This window comes from Protopterus annectens, chromosome 4.part0 (assembly GCF_019279795.1).
Source record: "Protopterus annectens isolate FY-2018-M chromosome 4.part0, PAN1.0, whole genome shotgun sequence".
Classification (NCBI taxonomy): Eukaryota; Metazoa; Chordata; order Ceratodontiformes; family Protopteridae; genus Protopterus; species Protopterus annectens.
In genome coordinates, this window is record NC_056733.1 from 1,622,751,089 (window position 1) to 1,622,768,069 (window position 16,981).

General features: G+C 38.1%; 1 protein-coding gene across 1 annotated transcript in view; it reads right to left on the reverse strand.

Moving 5' to 3' along the window:
- The window catches only part of FAT2 (FAT atypical cadherin 2), a 1,015,713-nt gene that overhangs the window by 99,644 nt on the left and 899,088 nt on the right, over nt 1–16,981 (reverse strand). The window contains exon 20 of the mRNA XM_044069413.1: nt 14,457–15,264. Coding sequence (XP_043925348.1) covers nt 14,457–15,264 — 808 coding nt within the window. The remainder of the gene's footprint in view (nt 1–14,456; nt 15,265–16,981) is intronic.

The following is a 16,981-nucleotide window of genomic DNA, read 5'->3' on the forward strand; positions in this document are numbered from 1 at the left end:
GGAGAGAGCTTTGCTTCCAGTTTGGCTATGTAAGTGCATCTCTCACGTCTCCACAGAACTAGCATGCATCCATGACATGTTTTTGATAACATAGTGAAGAGGCAAGCCCTTAGAACATCAAGGCTGAGAGCAGAGCAGGAAAGTTTTGAAATGGAAATAAAAAGCTTAAAGGAAAGATTAAGTGACAGAGGTTATGAACCAACAAAGATGAATAATATTATTACAGAAAGTACTATGCATAGAAATGACATTGGGAAATCTTACTACTCTACCAGAGTTAAACAGAAAGGTAAAAATGATAAGGTTAATAAACAAGTAGTAAGGGTGCCAACATACTATGCTAGTAATAGTAATTTACTCACTGATACAGTTAAGAAGTATTGATCGATACTGACTCAAGATCCAGAAATAAGACTGCTAATAGGTGAAACACCAACATTCATGTTTAGAAATAAAAAAATCATTGAAGAGAATGCTCTGTTATAAACATGAATCAATAGAAAATAATGTAAATTTGATAGGCACATTACCATGTGCCAATTGTAACCAATGTCAATTTATTGAACAGAATAATAACTTTGTGCACCCAGACACACAGCACATATATATATTTAAAGTGAAGGCTAATTGTAATAGTAAAGATGTTATATATCTAGCTGTCTGTCAAATATGCTCATCTTTCTATGTGGGAAAAACGAATAGGGAACTTAGATTTCGCATTCGTGAGCACCTGCTACATATAAGGAAGGGCACGCTGACAAATGCCCTAGCAAAACATGTAGTTCAAAGTGGGCAAACCCACTTTTTTAAATTTCAAATTATGGAACAGGTTTTATCAAATGAAAGAGGGGGCGATTTGATAAATAAAACGGAAACTTCAGAAACTAGATGGATAGTTAGACTAAGGGCTGATAGAGGCAAAGGCCTCAATGAAAGGATACCAATGAAGCCCATTTTAAAGAATAGGGCTCTTTTTAAATAAGTTTATCTTATGTGAGTAAAAAAGAAAAATAAAGTGTTGTACATATATTTTATATGTTCATTTTTTATGCTTTTATTTTTCATATCGCTTTTTATCTTGTCTCAAGATAGACCTTAATTTTGTATGTTAAAGTTGTATTAGGAATTTTAGTAAGGTTGTGTATGGCTTTAATTCTAAATAGGATAAATGTTAGTGATTTATTGCATTTAATTATTGAGTATATTTATATGGGACCTCAACCAAATGTATCTATGGTCTGATGAAGTGGTGTGATACAACCATGAAAGCGCTAACCTTGTTTAACTGAGCTCTATGGAAGATTAAAGTTTGTTTTACTTCATTTTAAATTGGAAGGACTGACAGTGAGATTTATTTGCCTATGGTTGAAGTATTGGCCTTTCTCTGTGGAATATTTATTTTTGCTCTTTGGTCGAATACTTCATTTGTACACTTAGCAGTGCTTTGTGTGTTTGGAATTTGCAATTACAGACTGTTTAGTGCCTACGATTCATCATCTTCTTTCGGCTGTTCCCTTTAGGGGTCGCCACAGCAGATCATCTGTTTCCATTAATACATGTCCTCTGCATCTTTCTCTGTCACACCAACCACCTGCATGTCCTCTCTTACCACATCCATAAACCTTATCTTAGGCTTTCCTCTTTTCCTTTTACCTGGTAGCTTCATCCTTAGCATCTTTTTCCCAATATACTCAGCATCCCACCTCGGCATATGTCCAAACCAACCAAAATCTTGCCTCTCTGGCTTTGTCTCCAGAACTTCCAACCTGGGCTGACCCTCTAATATACTTATTCCTATTCCTGTCCACCCTTGTCACACCCAGTGCAAATCTTAACATCATTAACTCTGCCACATCCAGCTCTAACTCCTGCCTTTTTGTCAATGCCACTGTCTCCAACCCATATAACATAGCTGGTCTCACTACTCTCTTGTAGACCTTCCCTTTCACTCTTACTGGTATCGTCTGTCACAAATCACTCCTGACACTCTTCTCCACCCACTCCATCCTGCCTGTACTCTCTTCTTCACCTCTATTCCACACTCACCATTACACTGAACTATTGATCCCAAGTATTTAAACTCATCCACCTTCACCACCTCTACTCCCTGCATCCTCATCATTCCTCTATCCTCCCTCTCATTCACACACATATATTCTGTCTTAGTCCTGCTGACCTTCATTCCTCTTCTCTCTACAGCATATATCTCCATCTCTCCAGGGTCTCCTCAACCTGTTCCCTACTCTCACTACAGATCACAATGTCATCTGAAAACATCATAGTCCATGGGGACTCCTGTCTGATCTCATCTGTCAACCTGTCCATCACCATTGCAAATAAGAAAGGGCTCAGAGTTGATCCTTGATGTAATCCCACCTCCACCTTAAACACATCTGTCACTCCCACCGCAGACCTCACCGCTGTCACATTACCCTCGTACATATCCTGTACCACTCTTAAATACTTCTCTGACACTCCCGACTTCCTCATACAATACCACAACTTCTCTCTAGGCACCCTGTCATATGCTTTCTCTAAGTCTACAAAAACACAATGCAACTCCTTCTGACCTTCTCTGTACTTCTCCATCAACAATCTCAGAGTAAACATTGCATCTGTAGTGCTCTTTCATGGCATGAAACCATACTGCTGATCACTAATCATCACGTCCATTCTTAACCTAGCTTCCACTACTCTTTCCCATAACGTCATGCTGTGACTGATCAATTTAATCCCTCTGTAGTTACTACAGCTCTGCACATCACCCTTATTCTTAAAAATCGGTACCAAAACACTTTTTCTCCATTCCTCAGGCATCCTCTCACTTTCCTAGATTTCATTAAACAATCTGGTTAAAAACTCCTCTGCCATTTCACCTAAACACCTCCATGCTTCCACAGGTATGTCATCTGGACCAACAGCCTTTCCATTCTTCATCCTCTTCATAGCTATCCTTACTTCCTCCTTGCTAATCCATTGCACTTCATGATTCACTATCCCCACATCATCCAACCTTCTCTCCTCTCAGTCTCTTCATTCATCAACCTCTCAAAGTGCCTACAATTAATTTCTCCTTAGTAACAAGGACAGTTGAGTGCTTGTATCAGTTTAAGGCTTCCTAGTGCTTTCCAGCAGGTTTTAGAGCAAGTGCTAGTTACAGGGACGCTTAAAGGTAAGATGAAAAAAAATGGTTTATCCTAAACACTGCAGTCTGCACTAGAGGAGTTAGATGTGAAAGTAGGTAACTTAAGTTTTACCTGTCTAAAAAGTTAAGTTTTAGTGGAGAGTCACTATTTTTAAAACAGTAAGACAGATTGAATGGGGCTGGTTGTATTCTGGTTCTATGGGATACAGTAGGATGGCCAATAAATTTAAAAAGTTGAAGAGGAGTGATTTTGCAAAATGATAATTTTGTGCTTACTCAAACAAGCCAGTAAAAGCATAGAGGAAATGAGATATATGGTCAAATTAACATAATGGGCAGGCAACTAGAAAGACAGTGGTGTTTAAGAACACAGCAGTAACTGGGTGGGAGAGTGGGGAAAAAAATTCTGCCTGATTCACAAGAGACAGAGCTGTGGTCTCCTTTCAAGTTTTAATATGTAGTTAAAAGCAGAATACAAGTAAAACACAAGGTAAAGAAAACAAATCACAGTATTCAAAATAGAAAATGGCAATAAAGTAATACAAAATACAACAAATAAAAATCAAAGTAACCTTTCCCTCACAGCAAAGTGTAGTAGAGTCTGGGTGAACCTTTCTGTCCATTGTAATGCCCTACACCCTCAAAGGTGACACATTTGCATTGACTGTCAGCAGACAAAGGAGAGACTAAAGCAACTCACAAGGGAAGACTAATTGGACTCTAACTACCATGACAGATGTCATAAAAGCATCCCTCAAGCTTCATCAGTCGTGGTATCTCTAAGCAACCACTGAACTTGGATGTTCCACTAAAACGTTTAACACATTTGTCAAGGCTATCATAGGGATCATCAGTGCTACGAGGCTCGGAATATTGAGGCAGAGAAGTGTAGATACCGAGTGGAATCCAGAAAAGTAGTAACTCTGGGACAGCAATATCTCAACTGTGTCCACAGGCAGCCTAAAGCTCATAGCAGCCTATAAATACTAACCGCTGATGTCCAAGTGTTGACAGAAAGACATCATTAACTCCCTCACCAAGACAAGCTAATCACAAGAAGGCACAGTAAGGACCCAATTGTCCATGTAAGGGAAGATTTTGGCTTCCTTGAGGTGTGGATGTGCTGCCATTATAGGCATACATTTTTGAACACTCTGGAAGCAGATTTGAGAAAAAAATGAGCCATCTGAAATTGGATGTGACAAGCTCTTGAATTTGAAGGGTGGGAAGTTTCTGGATTGCTTGTCAGTCTTGACATGTAGACAGGCATTCCTGAAGTCCAAACAGCAGATCTAAACTCCATTGGCTAGACATGGAAAGATTGTCTGAACCAACAACATTCAGAATTTATCCTTGGAAAAAAGGTGTTAAGGCTTCATAGAAACAGAATGGGCCTGAGACATACCACTAATTATTATTTGGAGAATATATCAATTTTTGTCCCAAAACAACAGACTGCTTCAAAGTTCCAAGTCGTCCCTTGAACTTATGATTTGTTTATAACTGTTTTACCCTTTGCTAGCCATCAAGTCATCATCCTGAGACAGCGGCCCTGTGAGTATCATCAATGTCAGACATGATAACATCACTATAGTTGCATCTTTGACTGACTATATGTAATTGTAGGGCAAAGGTACAATAAATGAGTATGCAAAAAACAAGATGGAACCTCCCAATTAAGAAATCTGGAACCCACAAGCATTGAAGGCAACACTGTGAGGATCTTCAGCATGTCAATGCAACAGGAACAGCAGAAGTAAGAACAGAAATCTGCACTAGTGGAAACCCAAGAAAACAAGCTGCCTTTTTTTTTGAGGCTAAGCCTGAAGTTACATAAAATACTACATTTCTGTACATTTCTGATCCAGATACAATACTAGATTTCTAACTCAGACATTTTTTTTAGTTGCTGCTTGAAGTGTAGAGACCTATGTCATATTATGTTCATAGGGAATCTAACCAATGGTAATTGGTCTTTATAACACACTTGTTTATTTATTGCCAACCTTGTAAGGTGACAACATTGATAGCAGAGGTTATTTGATGATTTTTTTCTCTCTCTTCACAGATTACTATTTCTTTGCATGTGTGTGTGTGTGTGTGTGTGTGTGTGTGTGTGTGTGTGTGTGTATGTGTGTGTGTGTGCATGTGTGTGTGTGCATGTGTGTGTGTGTGTGTGTGTGTGTGTGTGTGTGTGTGTGTGTGTGTGTGTGTGTGTGTGTTAGGGGTGCTTTAATCTCTACTGACACAGTCCATTAATGTACCTCCAACACTCAAACAATGCCTTCCAAGCAAACATTACTACACTTCTGCCAACACAGCTAAATTTACTTACTAACGGACTTCCTCTTCTTAATACAAAACTTGTTATTCTTCCTGAATACACAATGAATCCTATTTCACATACGTACATAGTTAGGCTCTTGAGATTAACACAGGTAAAGGATAGAAAGTAGAAGTGAGTTGAAATTAGGGTTTGGAAAATTACAAGTACAGGTTTGACGAAGATGGGAATGTCAAACCATAGTTGGTCGACTCCCGTTTTCGCCGACCTGCACTACTGTGACTGTGCAGTTTACCGAATGCCACTCTGCATTCGCACATATGTCTTCAGAGTTATGACTAGAGATCGTGGTACAGTGGTGATCGGGAAATTACCCTTTTCCCCACTGTAGCGCGATCCTGGTGTTGGAATATATTATTTGCAGGGGGGCACAGCCCTCCACACTGGGGTTCCAGGGGGCACAGCCTCCCTGCAAAAACATTACATTTCATGATATGCAGTAGTGACGTACAACACAGAATGTCAAAAGTGTGAATTTGAATGTTTCGCTATATGCACTTTGAGATTTTGTCCTAATTAATATGCTGCACGTCGCACATCTGAATGAAAGAGGTGAATGGATTTTGTTCTGTACTTCGACATTCTCATAGTAAGCCTTGAAATTATGTATTTGTCATTTCCTTTGTCACCATAACCACTCCTCCTCCCATACTCCTGTATTCCATCAAACTGCTTCTTTATTAATAACTATTAAATAGTAATAGAGAACACTATTTCAGGTGTTTATAGTTATTTCTAAGAATTGTTCCAAACCACAAAATTGATCTTGAAAGTCATAATAGTAATTAAAGTCTGCTATTTTCAGTCCCTTTGGATATCTGGGTTGAGGAGCACTACTTTTTAAACAATGACTTGCAAGTCACCCCCTTGCCCTTAGATTTTCCTGCAGCACAACTGAATACATTTTGCAAGGTTTAACTGTAGGTCATCGTCCTATGAAGACACCATATCTGGAGAAAGTCTATCTATGATTTCCAACAGGACTATTACAGACTTTTTGGTGAGTGATGGAGTTAATCCACTTTTGAACTTTCAACGCTTTAGGTTGCAAAGCTGTTCTAACAATCCTCACACCAATAGTCTCATTCATCCTGATTGCAAAAATATTATTTTTGAACTGGAGAAGAAGTTGTTAAAGTTCATATCACTGAAGCTTGAAAACATTTATTTAAATAGGTGTTGTGAACTTAACATTGTACCCTTTGGACTGAGATTTTAAATGTTCCTAAATGGTATTCAATACACTGATAAAGTGTTTTCTGAGACTCGTGAGGTTTACAATAAGGCTGGGATAGAAGTATTATGGCTTTTAAGCAAATAGAACAGTGAAAAGATACAAGTTCTCAAAGAGATCAAACTTTTGGACAGACAGATTAATTTGCATCTGTCCTTACTGGTTTATAAACATTTACATGATGGTATCACAGCAAAGATACAGAAGCATGTAGCAACCATCATCAATCGTAAAACGAAAAAACTTGATAGGTGTTGCTCGTCCTGTTTTACAATTGAGGACGAACAGGCAGGGTAATTCGTTTATATGCTTTATTACCTAGAAATGCATCAGGATGGATAGCAGCAGTACAAAATATAAACGAACTGATTAACTGACAAGATACACAGACATACATGGTTACATCTCAACAGCTTACTGTAAAATGGCAGTCAGGCTCACACGTGCTCAGTACTTATACACTTGTGCAAGCCCCTAGAAAGCTTCTTAAAGATATTCATACAAATTGATCTACAATATGGATATGCTGGCGTATTTCCAGAAACAAGCCTTTTTGATCAAAAATCTACCTGATTCCGATGTTTTTGATTTAGCGGGTTTGCTTCCAGTTACTGACCATACAGCCAATTGTTTAGACCAAATGGATTCTTTTGGAAGCACTGAAGTAAGCCATTGTATTGTTGCTAACAAAATGAATAGTACTGAATCTTCCCATGAGGTATCTATTATTTTGGCCAACGTTTTTACGCTTAACAATAGTGATTTACTGTCTAACTCTGGGTCAGTTCATTTTTCCCCCAGAGATGCGACTGCTATAAATTTTCCATTGACCAGGGGAGGAAAGGTGACTCGGGGCAAGAAAAGGTGAAAAGGGAGGGTGCGCTGACATCTGACAGGCAAATTTTTAACTTAAGTAACAAGATTTTTACTGAAGATGAATTTAAGGTACTGTCAAAAGGTTTTACTTTTATCCCTACAAATAAAGCTTCTATTACTGCTTTTGTTCTTGATTTTAAATTCTTTGTTACATAATTACTGAATAAAAGACAGCATGAGGCAGTTAGGAAATCTAGTTCTTTTAACCTCCTGTTAACGAGCACTTTAAATGTTCTCACAGATGTGTGAAAATTATCTTTACCAGTTATTTAGAAACCCAGTTAACCAAGTGCAAGCCACTCTATAATTTGAGGGCAAGTGAATATGCAGCCCTTAAAAAGTTTCCAGCTACTCAGACTTAAGATACACGAAGCAGATAAAGTCAACGGTCTGGCAGTAATGGGAAAAAAAAGTTACAATCAACCTATGAGGGAACTGTTGTCTAATACTAAGTGTTAGAAAAAAGTATCCAAAAACTATGTAAAGAAGAATTATAGGCTCATTCATTTTTTTATTAGATTTACAACATCAAGGCTACATTTCTGTCGAAAATTTTGAATTTCATTCGACTAAACAGCCACAATTGGGTATTATTTTTGGTATACCCAAAATTCATAAAAACTATACCCAGCCACTGTTTAGGCCAATTGTCTTTTCCCCAAAGAGCAAGAGTGTCACCATTGCCTCATATTTAGATAGTGTGTTAAATCCAATTGCTCAGAAAAATAAATTCTTCTTGAAAGACTCATGGTTGTTTTTAGATCAGTTTAGAAAGTATAATTTCACGGGCCAAGAACAAGTTATGTGTATGGTTGATGTTAACTCATTATATACAGCAATTAACCAATAAACAGATGTAGAATTTGATAGACTGTATTTAAGCAAATATAGTAAATCAGTGAGTCTTGACACTAACATTATCTGTTTACTTCTTGAAATGGTACTGACTAATATTTTTTTCTGCTTTGAAGAGGCCATCTACCAGCAGGTTTCAGGTATGGTGACAGGGGCAAAGGCTGCCCCAACCTTCGTTCAAGTATGTGACTTGCTACAGATGATATATTGATGATTTATTTTTATATGGACATAAAGTGAAGAACTTTTTTCAGATTTTCTGGCCCAAATTAATAATAGTATTGACTGGTTAAATGTTGAACTTAGTGGGCTTAGAAAAAAAGTAAATTTTTTAGACACAGTCATCACTCTAGATCTAGAAGAAAAGACAATTGAGAGCAGTATTTTAGAAAGAACATCTTATTAATCATTACCTACATTTTAGTAGCTGTCATCCCACTTTTATGAAGCTCAAAATTTATTGAGGGCAAGTTACCCATTTAAGTCATCTGGTTAGTGAAGAGACTAAGTTTTCTGAGGAAGTTGAGACTGTTATACATATGTTTCAAGACAGGGGTTACCTGGAGGCCAAGTTAAGGTCAATTTCTGATGGTGTAGTGTAGAGTACAGAAGGTATTTATGTTAAAAACATTGTAAGTGACAACCGGAAGGTGATTCTAGGCAACCAGGAAATTTTTAAAAGTGTTGGCCATGAACCAAAATTTATTTATAAGAAGACCAGAAATTTAAAGTAGTTGTTAGAACATTTAAAAAGAGAAAATCCATAACCCTTCAACATATCAGTTGGAACTTTTCCATGCAGAAAATGCAAAATGTGTAGGTACATTAATTCTGCAAATCAGTATTTTTTAAAACACATCAACAACACTTTAACAGTGAAGGACAGATATGACTGTAGGAATGAAGGTTTAATTTACCTTGCCTATTGCTGCAGTTGCAATGATTTTTATATAGGCAAGACTACGAGGAAATTATCATCTAGAATTAAAGAAAATGTACTTACTATTAAGAAAAAAAAGATACTAAAAATATGTTGGCAAGGCACAGTATGTTCTATCAGGATTTTAAGAAGTTTTTGTTTTTGGTAGCTGAAAAAATTAATAAGTTACCATTCATTGACAAGCTTAACAATCACCTGTAATCTTTGGAACTAAAATGGTAGGTGTTTCTGTGGGTTGACATTACACTGTGGCTAAACTAAACTATTTCAGTTAAATGCTTGTTAAAATATAGAATTATGTAACATTTTACTAGCAGATTTGTTACACATTCTTTACTTTGTCAGATTGTTGGACTGTGAACAGTGTAAGAAGTATTTCTTAATGATATTTATTATAATTGACTTTAATTTTTGATTTGATGTGATGTCATTTCCTTTCTGTTATTTAAATGGATTGTGTGTTTTAAGACTTTGTTTCTGAAGAAGTTCCATATTGTAAAAGAACAAAAGCACTAAAAGAATACATTTGCCTCTGGTGAATTTATTCAGCCTGGATTTTGTATTACTACAGCACAAAAAGGGTTTTGTTTTATTTGGTGGTGGCTTTCCCTTGAATCCAGTGTTTCTCTACATTTTGCAAGTTTTTTTGGATGATGGTGGAGGATAACAGTACTTTAGTTTTATTTCAACACATGGAATACTCATTTTTATGCCATATTATTTTTGTAAACTGTTGCAAAAGTGTCACACCAGCAGCTCTGACAGTGATCTGCACTACCACGTCACAGATCTCCTGAGCAAAGAATCGTTAAGCAAGTTGCCACTGCACACAGATAGCTCTGGCTGCATTGAGTGTTACAAGAAAGTCCACTGTAGATTCAAACTTCCAAAGACAAGTACCACTGTGGTGCTGCAGCTTGGACTTGATGTGTGAGATGGGTCACACCAGGTACCACTTCCACTGCAATATGGTATAAATAATTAAGATAAGCAAACATAAAAAGCATCCCTCTCACCGCAGCTGTAATACTAATTGTATTGTTCATGTTGCTGTACAATGATATTCTTGTAACAGGGCAGGTTGCAGAAAATCCAGATATGGCAATAAATACATAAAGTGACAAAAGCACAGTAACAACAGCAGCATCAGCAGCACCCTCACACTATTAAGTTATCTACAGCTCTGTTACCCAGTAGTAATTGTGCGCAACTATAAAGGAGATGCGTTTCTGGAAGGGCACATTTACCACAAGTACTTTATTTTTCTTACATAAGGTACTTATAGTTTAGTGAGTGAAACTGTGAAAGAAAAACAAAGATAAGATTAACATTGTGATCCTGGCAGAGTGACAGTATGCAAACTGTTATTATATGTTTTGCACGGAAGGCAGGTAATAGTAATAAACAGATTGGTTACATGATGTTTATCCACACATTGCTTGCTATCCAATGTAAAACCACTTATATTTTTTATTGAGTTCTGATTCTGTCTTTTGAGTGATTTCAGAAATGAGAACATGAGATTTTTATATCTAATTTCAAAGTTTGCTAGGAAAATAATTCTTATGATGCTCATTATTTCTGTTTTGTCCTTCTCTAAATCTTGTAAAATTTGTCTATGGAGCTCTTCTCCTCAGAACTGTTCTGAAAATAGTCTTATCAACCAATCAGACTATCCTGGTTAACAAATGTTAAATAAAATAAAACACATTCAGTTGGAAGTCATCCACAGTGGTACAGCGGTAGCATTGTTGCCTCACAGCAAGAGGTTCTCCTGTTCGATTCGCGGCTGGAGTGCGGGGAGTGCCTTCTGTGTGGAGTCTGCATGTCCTCCCTGTGGTTGGGTGGGCATTCGAAAGACATGCGTAAATGGGCATGCCTTCGTTGAAGGTTGAACATCAAGCTGGCACCTCGGAGTTCATGAAAATCTACTGCCAATCAGTAGTGGACCGGAGTTCCGCTGTGGCGACCCCTAACCAGGAAAAGCCGAAAGACAAACATTAACATTTAGTTGGAAGTCCTTGCTTCCACTGAACATTGTTTTTCTAATGCTTTTGAAGCACTTCCTCTGTCAACCTGTTCTGTTGGAAGATATTGGAAAATGTGTATGAAGTCCAGTACATTGTTAATCATTGTAACTGGAACAGCTGTTTGTAAGACTGCAGTAAGAGTGATTACTTTGATCCTGAAGGCTTGCTTTGCATATTTTCTGCATTGCTGTAATGCCAGATTGGAACAGTTTGCTTAGAACTTTGTAGACTGGTTATTCAGGTTTTTGTTCTTGGTCCCAATGCTGACTTCTTTAGAGAAAGAGAGCTGCACATCTACCATTTAATTGATTTTAGTTTTATAAAAAAAAGTTTGTATTGTTTATACAGGGTTGCTTTCTGACTAAACATAATAGTGTATGCTTATAGTTTGCAAAACTTTGTCACTCTGCTGTTTAAATTTGTGTTTCTGAGTGGTGGTCTTCCACAATCCTACTGGAACTGGAAGGGGTTATTCTATTAAGTATGGAAACTGTATGCTAATAAGCTTTCTAGACTTCTTTTCTTTTCTATTTTTTGTGTGTAGTGGTGGTGGTGGGGGGGGAGATGTACCTACTTTCCAAGTGTCTTTGTCAGCTTTATGATACTTTTCCTTAAGTATTCCCAATAGGTCCACATCAGCTTTGTTACCTTTTCACCTGCACTTCTCTTGGCTGCACACACTGATACAGCCTACCTCACTACCCAACTGTTTAGCTTCTTTCCTAATAATCTTTTTCCAATTCCTGTCCCATTATGCTTTTAAGGTTGTCATCTCCTAGACCTTCAAAACCAGATACCATATGTATGACATTCCTATTCCCTTTCACAGAAGTAGCTGCTAACACTCGTCTATCACATTTCTATCTTTACTCTGCTCAAAAGTTCTTCACTTCTTAACATTTCAACCTATCCAGCATCTGCAGCACACTTTAGTAGCCCCCCTGCAGTTTTTACTTTCATTGCTCAGTTGTGATCCCATTACTATTGTCTTGTATTTCTACCACTGTTTCTGTCACTGCTGAGTTTGAACCATAGGATTATACAACGTTACTAGGCTAATGGCCCTAAGGCCCTTACAAGCCTAACCAAGTTCTACCCTTACTGCCATGATCAGCACCTATTGCCCCTGTCCAAGAGGGACACAGGTGGCACCCCTGGGGTGAATTTATGGTTACCCATCCAATCGTTCAGACTGCATTTGAAGAGGCCAATGAAGTGCTCTGTTTGACATGAAGTGGGAGTCTGTTCCAAAGGTGGGAGTCTGCTCCAAAGGTGTGGTAACCTCTGGGAAACAAATCTGTCCCTCAAGCAGATTCTATTAATATCACATATCAGGTTAAGGTCTTTAGAGCGAGTAACCCATGTACCATTTGACTTACGGAGATGCAACATTTCCAATAAAACAGGGTCAGAGATTGCCTTGTATGCAAGGCAGAGATCACCTCTGAGTAGTCTGTATGAAACAGAATAAAGTGACAGTGATTTCAGATGATCCTCATAAGACAGATGCTGAAGACCTATAGTTTTCCTTGTGAGGAACCTTGGTAGTTTCTCCATTTGCTGCAGGTACTTGGAACAGTACATACCGAAAGGAGCATTGTACTTGATTACTGGCCTGATGAAGGAAGAGTACAGGGAGGTTATAACTTCTTTTTTTTCTGGGGGCAATGCCCTTACTTATGACATGAATAGTACAGAATGCCCTTCTTACCACTATGGAGACATGGTGGTCACAGGTGAGGTTGCTGTCAATCTGAGTGCCCAGGTCTCACACCACTGAGTACTTACTTAAGGTGTTGATGTGGTACTTAGCAGGAATATCGCCCTTACCAAAAGGGATGATAATAAATTTTTTTGCATTGAGTGTAAGGCCATGACTTTGGCCCCAATCACTTGTTTGTGTAAGACCCTCTTGTGGGATGTTGACATCATTTGGAGATTTTATCACCGCTCACAGTTTGCTGTCATCACCAAACTTTGTCAGCCACAGACCTTTAATTTCAGCTTGTACTTTAGAGAAATAGACTCCAAACAGTAGAGGTCCCTGGGCTGATCTCTGTGGAACACCACTCGTTACAGGTTTGCTGTTGGAGGTGGAGTCCCCTATTTTGACTATGTGGGTTCTATCAGTGGGTCAGTTAATGACCCATCTACTGTTATAAGGGTTGATACCTAGCTGGGTGAGTTTGTCAATGATGCCTGAGTGGGAAATAGTGTCAAATGCCTTGGCTAACTCTAGGTAGGTTGTATGCACAGATTTCCCCTCATCCAAGGCCTTAGTGACTGTCTCAAAGATGTCCACTAGGTTTAAAAGGCATGATCTCCCTTTGACAAATCCAAATTGAGTAGGGTCAAATGTTTGGAGATTTCCTATATCTTTGCTGATAAAGTCCATGATCATTTGCAGATAAGGCTAGTCAGGCTAATAGGTCTGTAGTGCCCAGGGTCAGTGGAAGCACCACCCTTGTGCAAAGGGATAATGGTGGACATAACTCACTACCTTACAGGGCATTTCTTGTCTGCTTATTTTGCCCACATCTTAATTTCCTCAAGTAGGATGTGAAAGTGAGTATTGTCTATGTGTGTCTTTCATGGCTTTTCAACATTTAAGCATATAAGGAAATCAATATTAAGCAAAATAAACACATTACATGAACCTTTGGTATTCTGAACATTCCAAACCAAATAAGTGAGATAGTGTATAAGAGGCACGTGTCCAAAATAACACTTTATGTAAAAAATCAAGTTATAGAATTTACATCACACTTAATGTAAAATAGTAACATTAAACAAATTAATCTAAAAAACAAGTAAACAAACTTTCTGTAGGGGAAGTAAATGCCCTACACTCCCTATCAGTGGCTGCGATCCCCCTAACCCATTCCCACTTCTGTATAATCCCACACAGAGGAGCACAGTCTAAACGAGAACCTCTCATTTAAAAGAAAAACAGTTCATAGGTCTACTTCCACATAAGTGTACAAAGTGAATTTGTTGAAGTGAGACATTCGTAGAACTCAATATTTTCTTACCATTGCAGATGCAGTCCCATTTCAGGACGTGCTGAGGAGTAATAACACTGAGTCGTGCTGTACTGTATGTGGACATCATTTCTTGGTTCAGTTGAATAACCTTGTGGCACGTCTGTGAAGCACAGTTCTGATCATAGCACACTGGATGAATTACTTTATCTATAATAATTCCAGTGGAGTCCTTAATATTGCTGCGTGATGTAACAATCTTTTCAATGACAGTACGGGCATTACTGTACAAAGCATAGGATTCTTTAGCAGCCAAAACTACATCCAAGTTTTTAGGTGTTTCAGTCTTCTGCAGGCTAAGAATGTGAATATTATGCCTGTCCACGTTAATGGCATTTTCCAGAAATCTCTGAAAATTGTGCCAGTAGTATCCAATGAAGTCCTCTGGTGTCATATCTGAAAAACGAATTGCAACTGCATGGCCAAGAGCATCAGTTGCTGTACCCCACACATGGACGTGGACTGTGGTGAGTATTTTAAACTTCCCATCACTTACTGACACATTTAAGGCATAGTGTCCTTGCTGTAGTGGGTTGTGGGCTATGATCATTCCATTAGCAACATTAACAGAAAATGGTGTTCCTCTTGGATGACTGCTGACAAGGCTATATGTGAGAGTATCATGAGGATCTCGGTCTGTTGCATGTATTTTTCCAATGACTCCTCCACTAAAAGCATTCCCACTGGTTGTGATAAATATTTCCAGGGGGAGGGCAGATGGCTCATAATAACTCTCCTCAATTACACGGATGTTGACATTTGCCAAGGAGGACAATGGTGGGTAGCCGTTATCAATAACCTGTTTACAAAGGGAAACAAAAAAAGGAACATTTTAAAATATGCAAAATATCTGTCCACTGCTGACTTTTAACATTGCATTAATAGACGTACCTTCTCACCTTTTTTGTAAGCAAAAAGACTTCTTGTTCAAGGTTTGCAGAGTTTAAACAACTCTGCTGCTCCCAAGCAATGCTAAGCCATAACTCTCTGTTGAGCTTAAACTCAAAAGCAAACATCATTAAGGCTATGCGTTAGTGCAAAGTTAAGTTACTCTCACTAGGTATGTCTAAGTCAGAACAAGTTTTACATGGTTAAAACATTACACCTGGGCTAGTTAACCAGGAGTGTTTGGCTGTCACTCGCTGGTTGAAAACCTAACACTGCAATCTGAGTACTACTGTGGAATCTACATTTGGTCAAAGGGCTTGATGACAATGTAGCACTGACTTCCATGAAAGCTTATCTGCCAGACTGTATTACTGAGACATGTCTTGGATTGAACACTATGCATAACAACTTACATTTTCTGAAGAATAAGAATTATGAAACTCTAATGTCTGGCATTATTGGCGGACTTATTTTCTATGACTCATCAGAAAATCAATTTTTTATGAGGGATAGGACAAACATTAGAGACAAAATCAAGGACATTCTTTACAATCAAGGGCAGTTGAATGTGATGAATCAGAGACCTGCATGAACATTGAAAGGGCATGAAAACTCCAGGCAAAAGGCATCCCAGGTAGGAACTGATCAATGCACTTTGAAACAGCAGTGTTTAGCCCAGCACAACTGTGTCACTCTTGACTGTTTGTACTTTGCAGACCATTTAAAACAAACTTCTCATGTGGCATCATTATAAACCTATAAACCTTGATAGTACTCTCTGCATCTTTGCTTTGAGTAAATATCTAGAATTTCTGTTTCTAGTTATCTGTTTAGCTGTAATATTCACTATATTGGGGCTAACATTACTCAAAGCAATGCATTTTTATGTGGTTATTTGACTTTTGTTGGGAAAAAGACTGCAAACATCTTGGTAGCAGTGCATTTTTTTTAAATGTATGCTTCTGATCACATGCAAAATGATTAAAAGGCAGTATCCTGAAAATGATTTTTCTCCTTTCATCTATAATGGAAAGACCTAAGAACTGACTATATGAAGCAGAAGGAGTACAGGGAATACAGCCTTCAACCGAAAATTAGTTTCAGACATTTTGTCTCCGGCAGCCTTTTTCAGTCAGTACTCCTACATATTGCTTGTGGATGGCTAACATAGACCCTAACATAGACCCTAACATAGACCTAAAGATGTTACACAGGGAGCACCCTCATTGAACCCACACCCATGATTTTCAGATAGACGTTTATTTTGAGGCTTTGTCACATTAAATTTTCTTCTTTTCCTTAGGGTGTTCAGAAATGTTTCTGTTTGTTGTACTGACTTCAATAATACCTCAGTTTGATAATCAGACTATTGAAATCCATTTGCTGGTACCTACTTCACCAAAACCACACAGGGCAGGTGATGGTATCCGGTAAATGGAAGAAAAACATGTTTTTATACTGAGGTAGAACCCCTTACACACCTTCTATGGAGTGGAGTTCATCCCCTTTATCCCTGAACTTACTTACACAAACTATGAGGTTGTTGTATGTTTAGAAACTTGAAATCCGCAGCCACAGAAACCTTCAATGAAACAAGTTATGTCTAAAATTAGAGACATCTTTTTTTT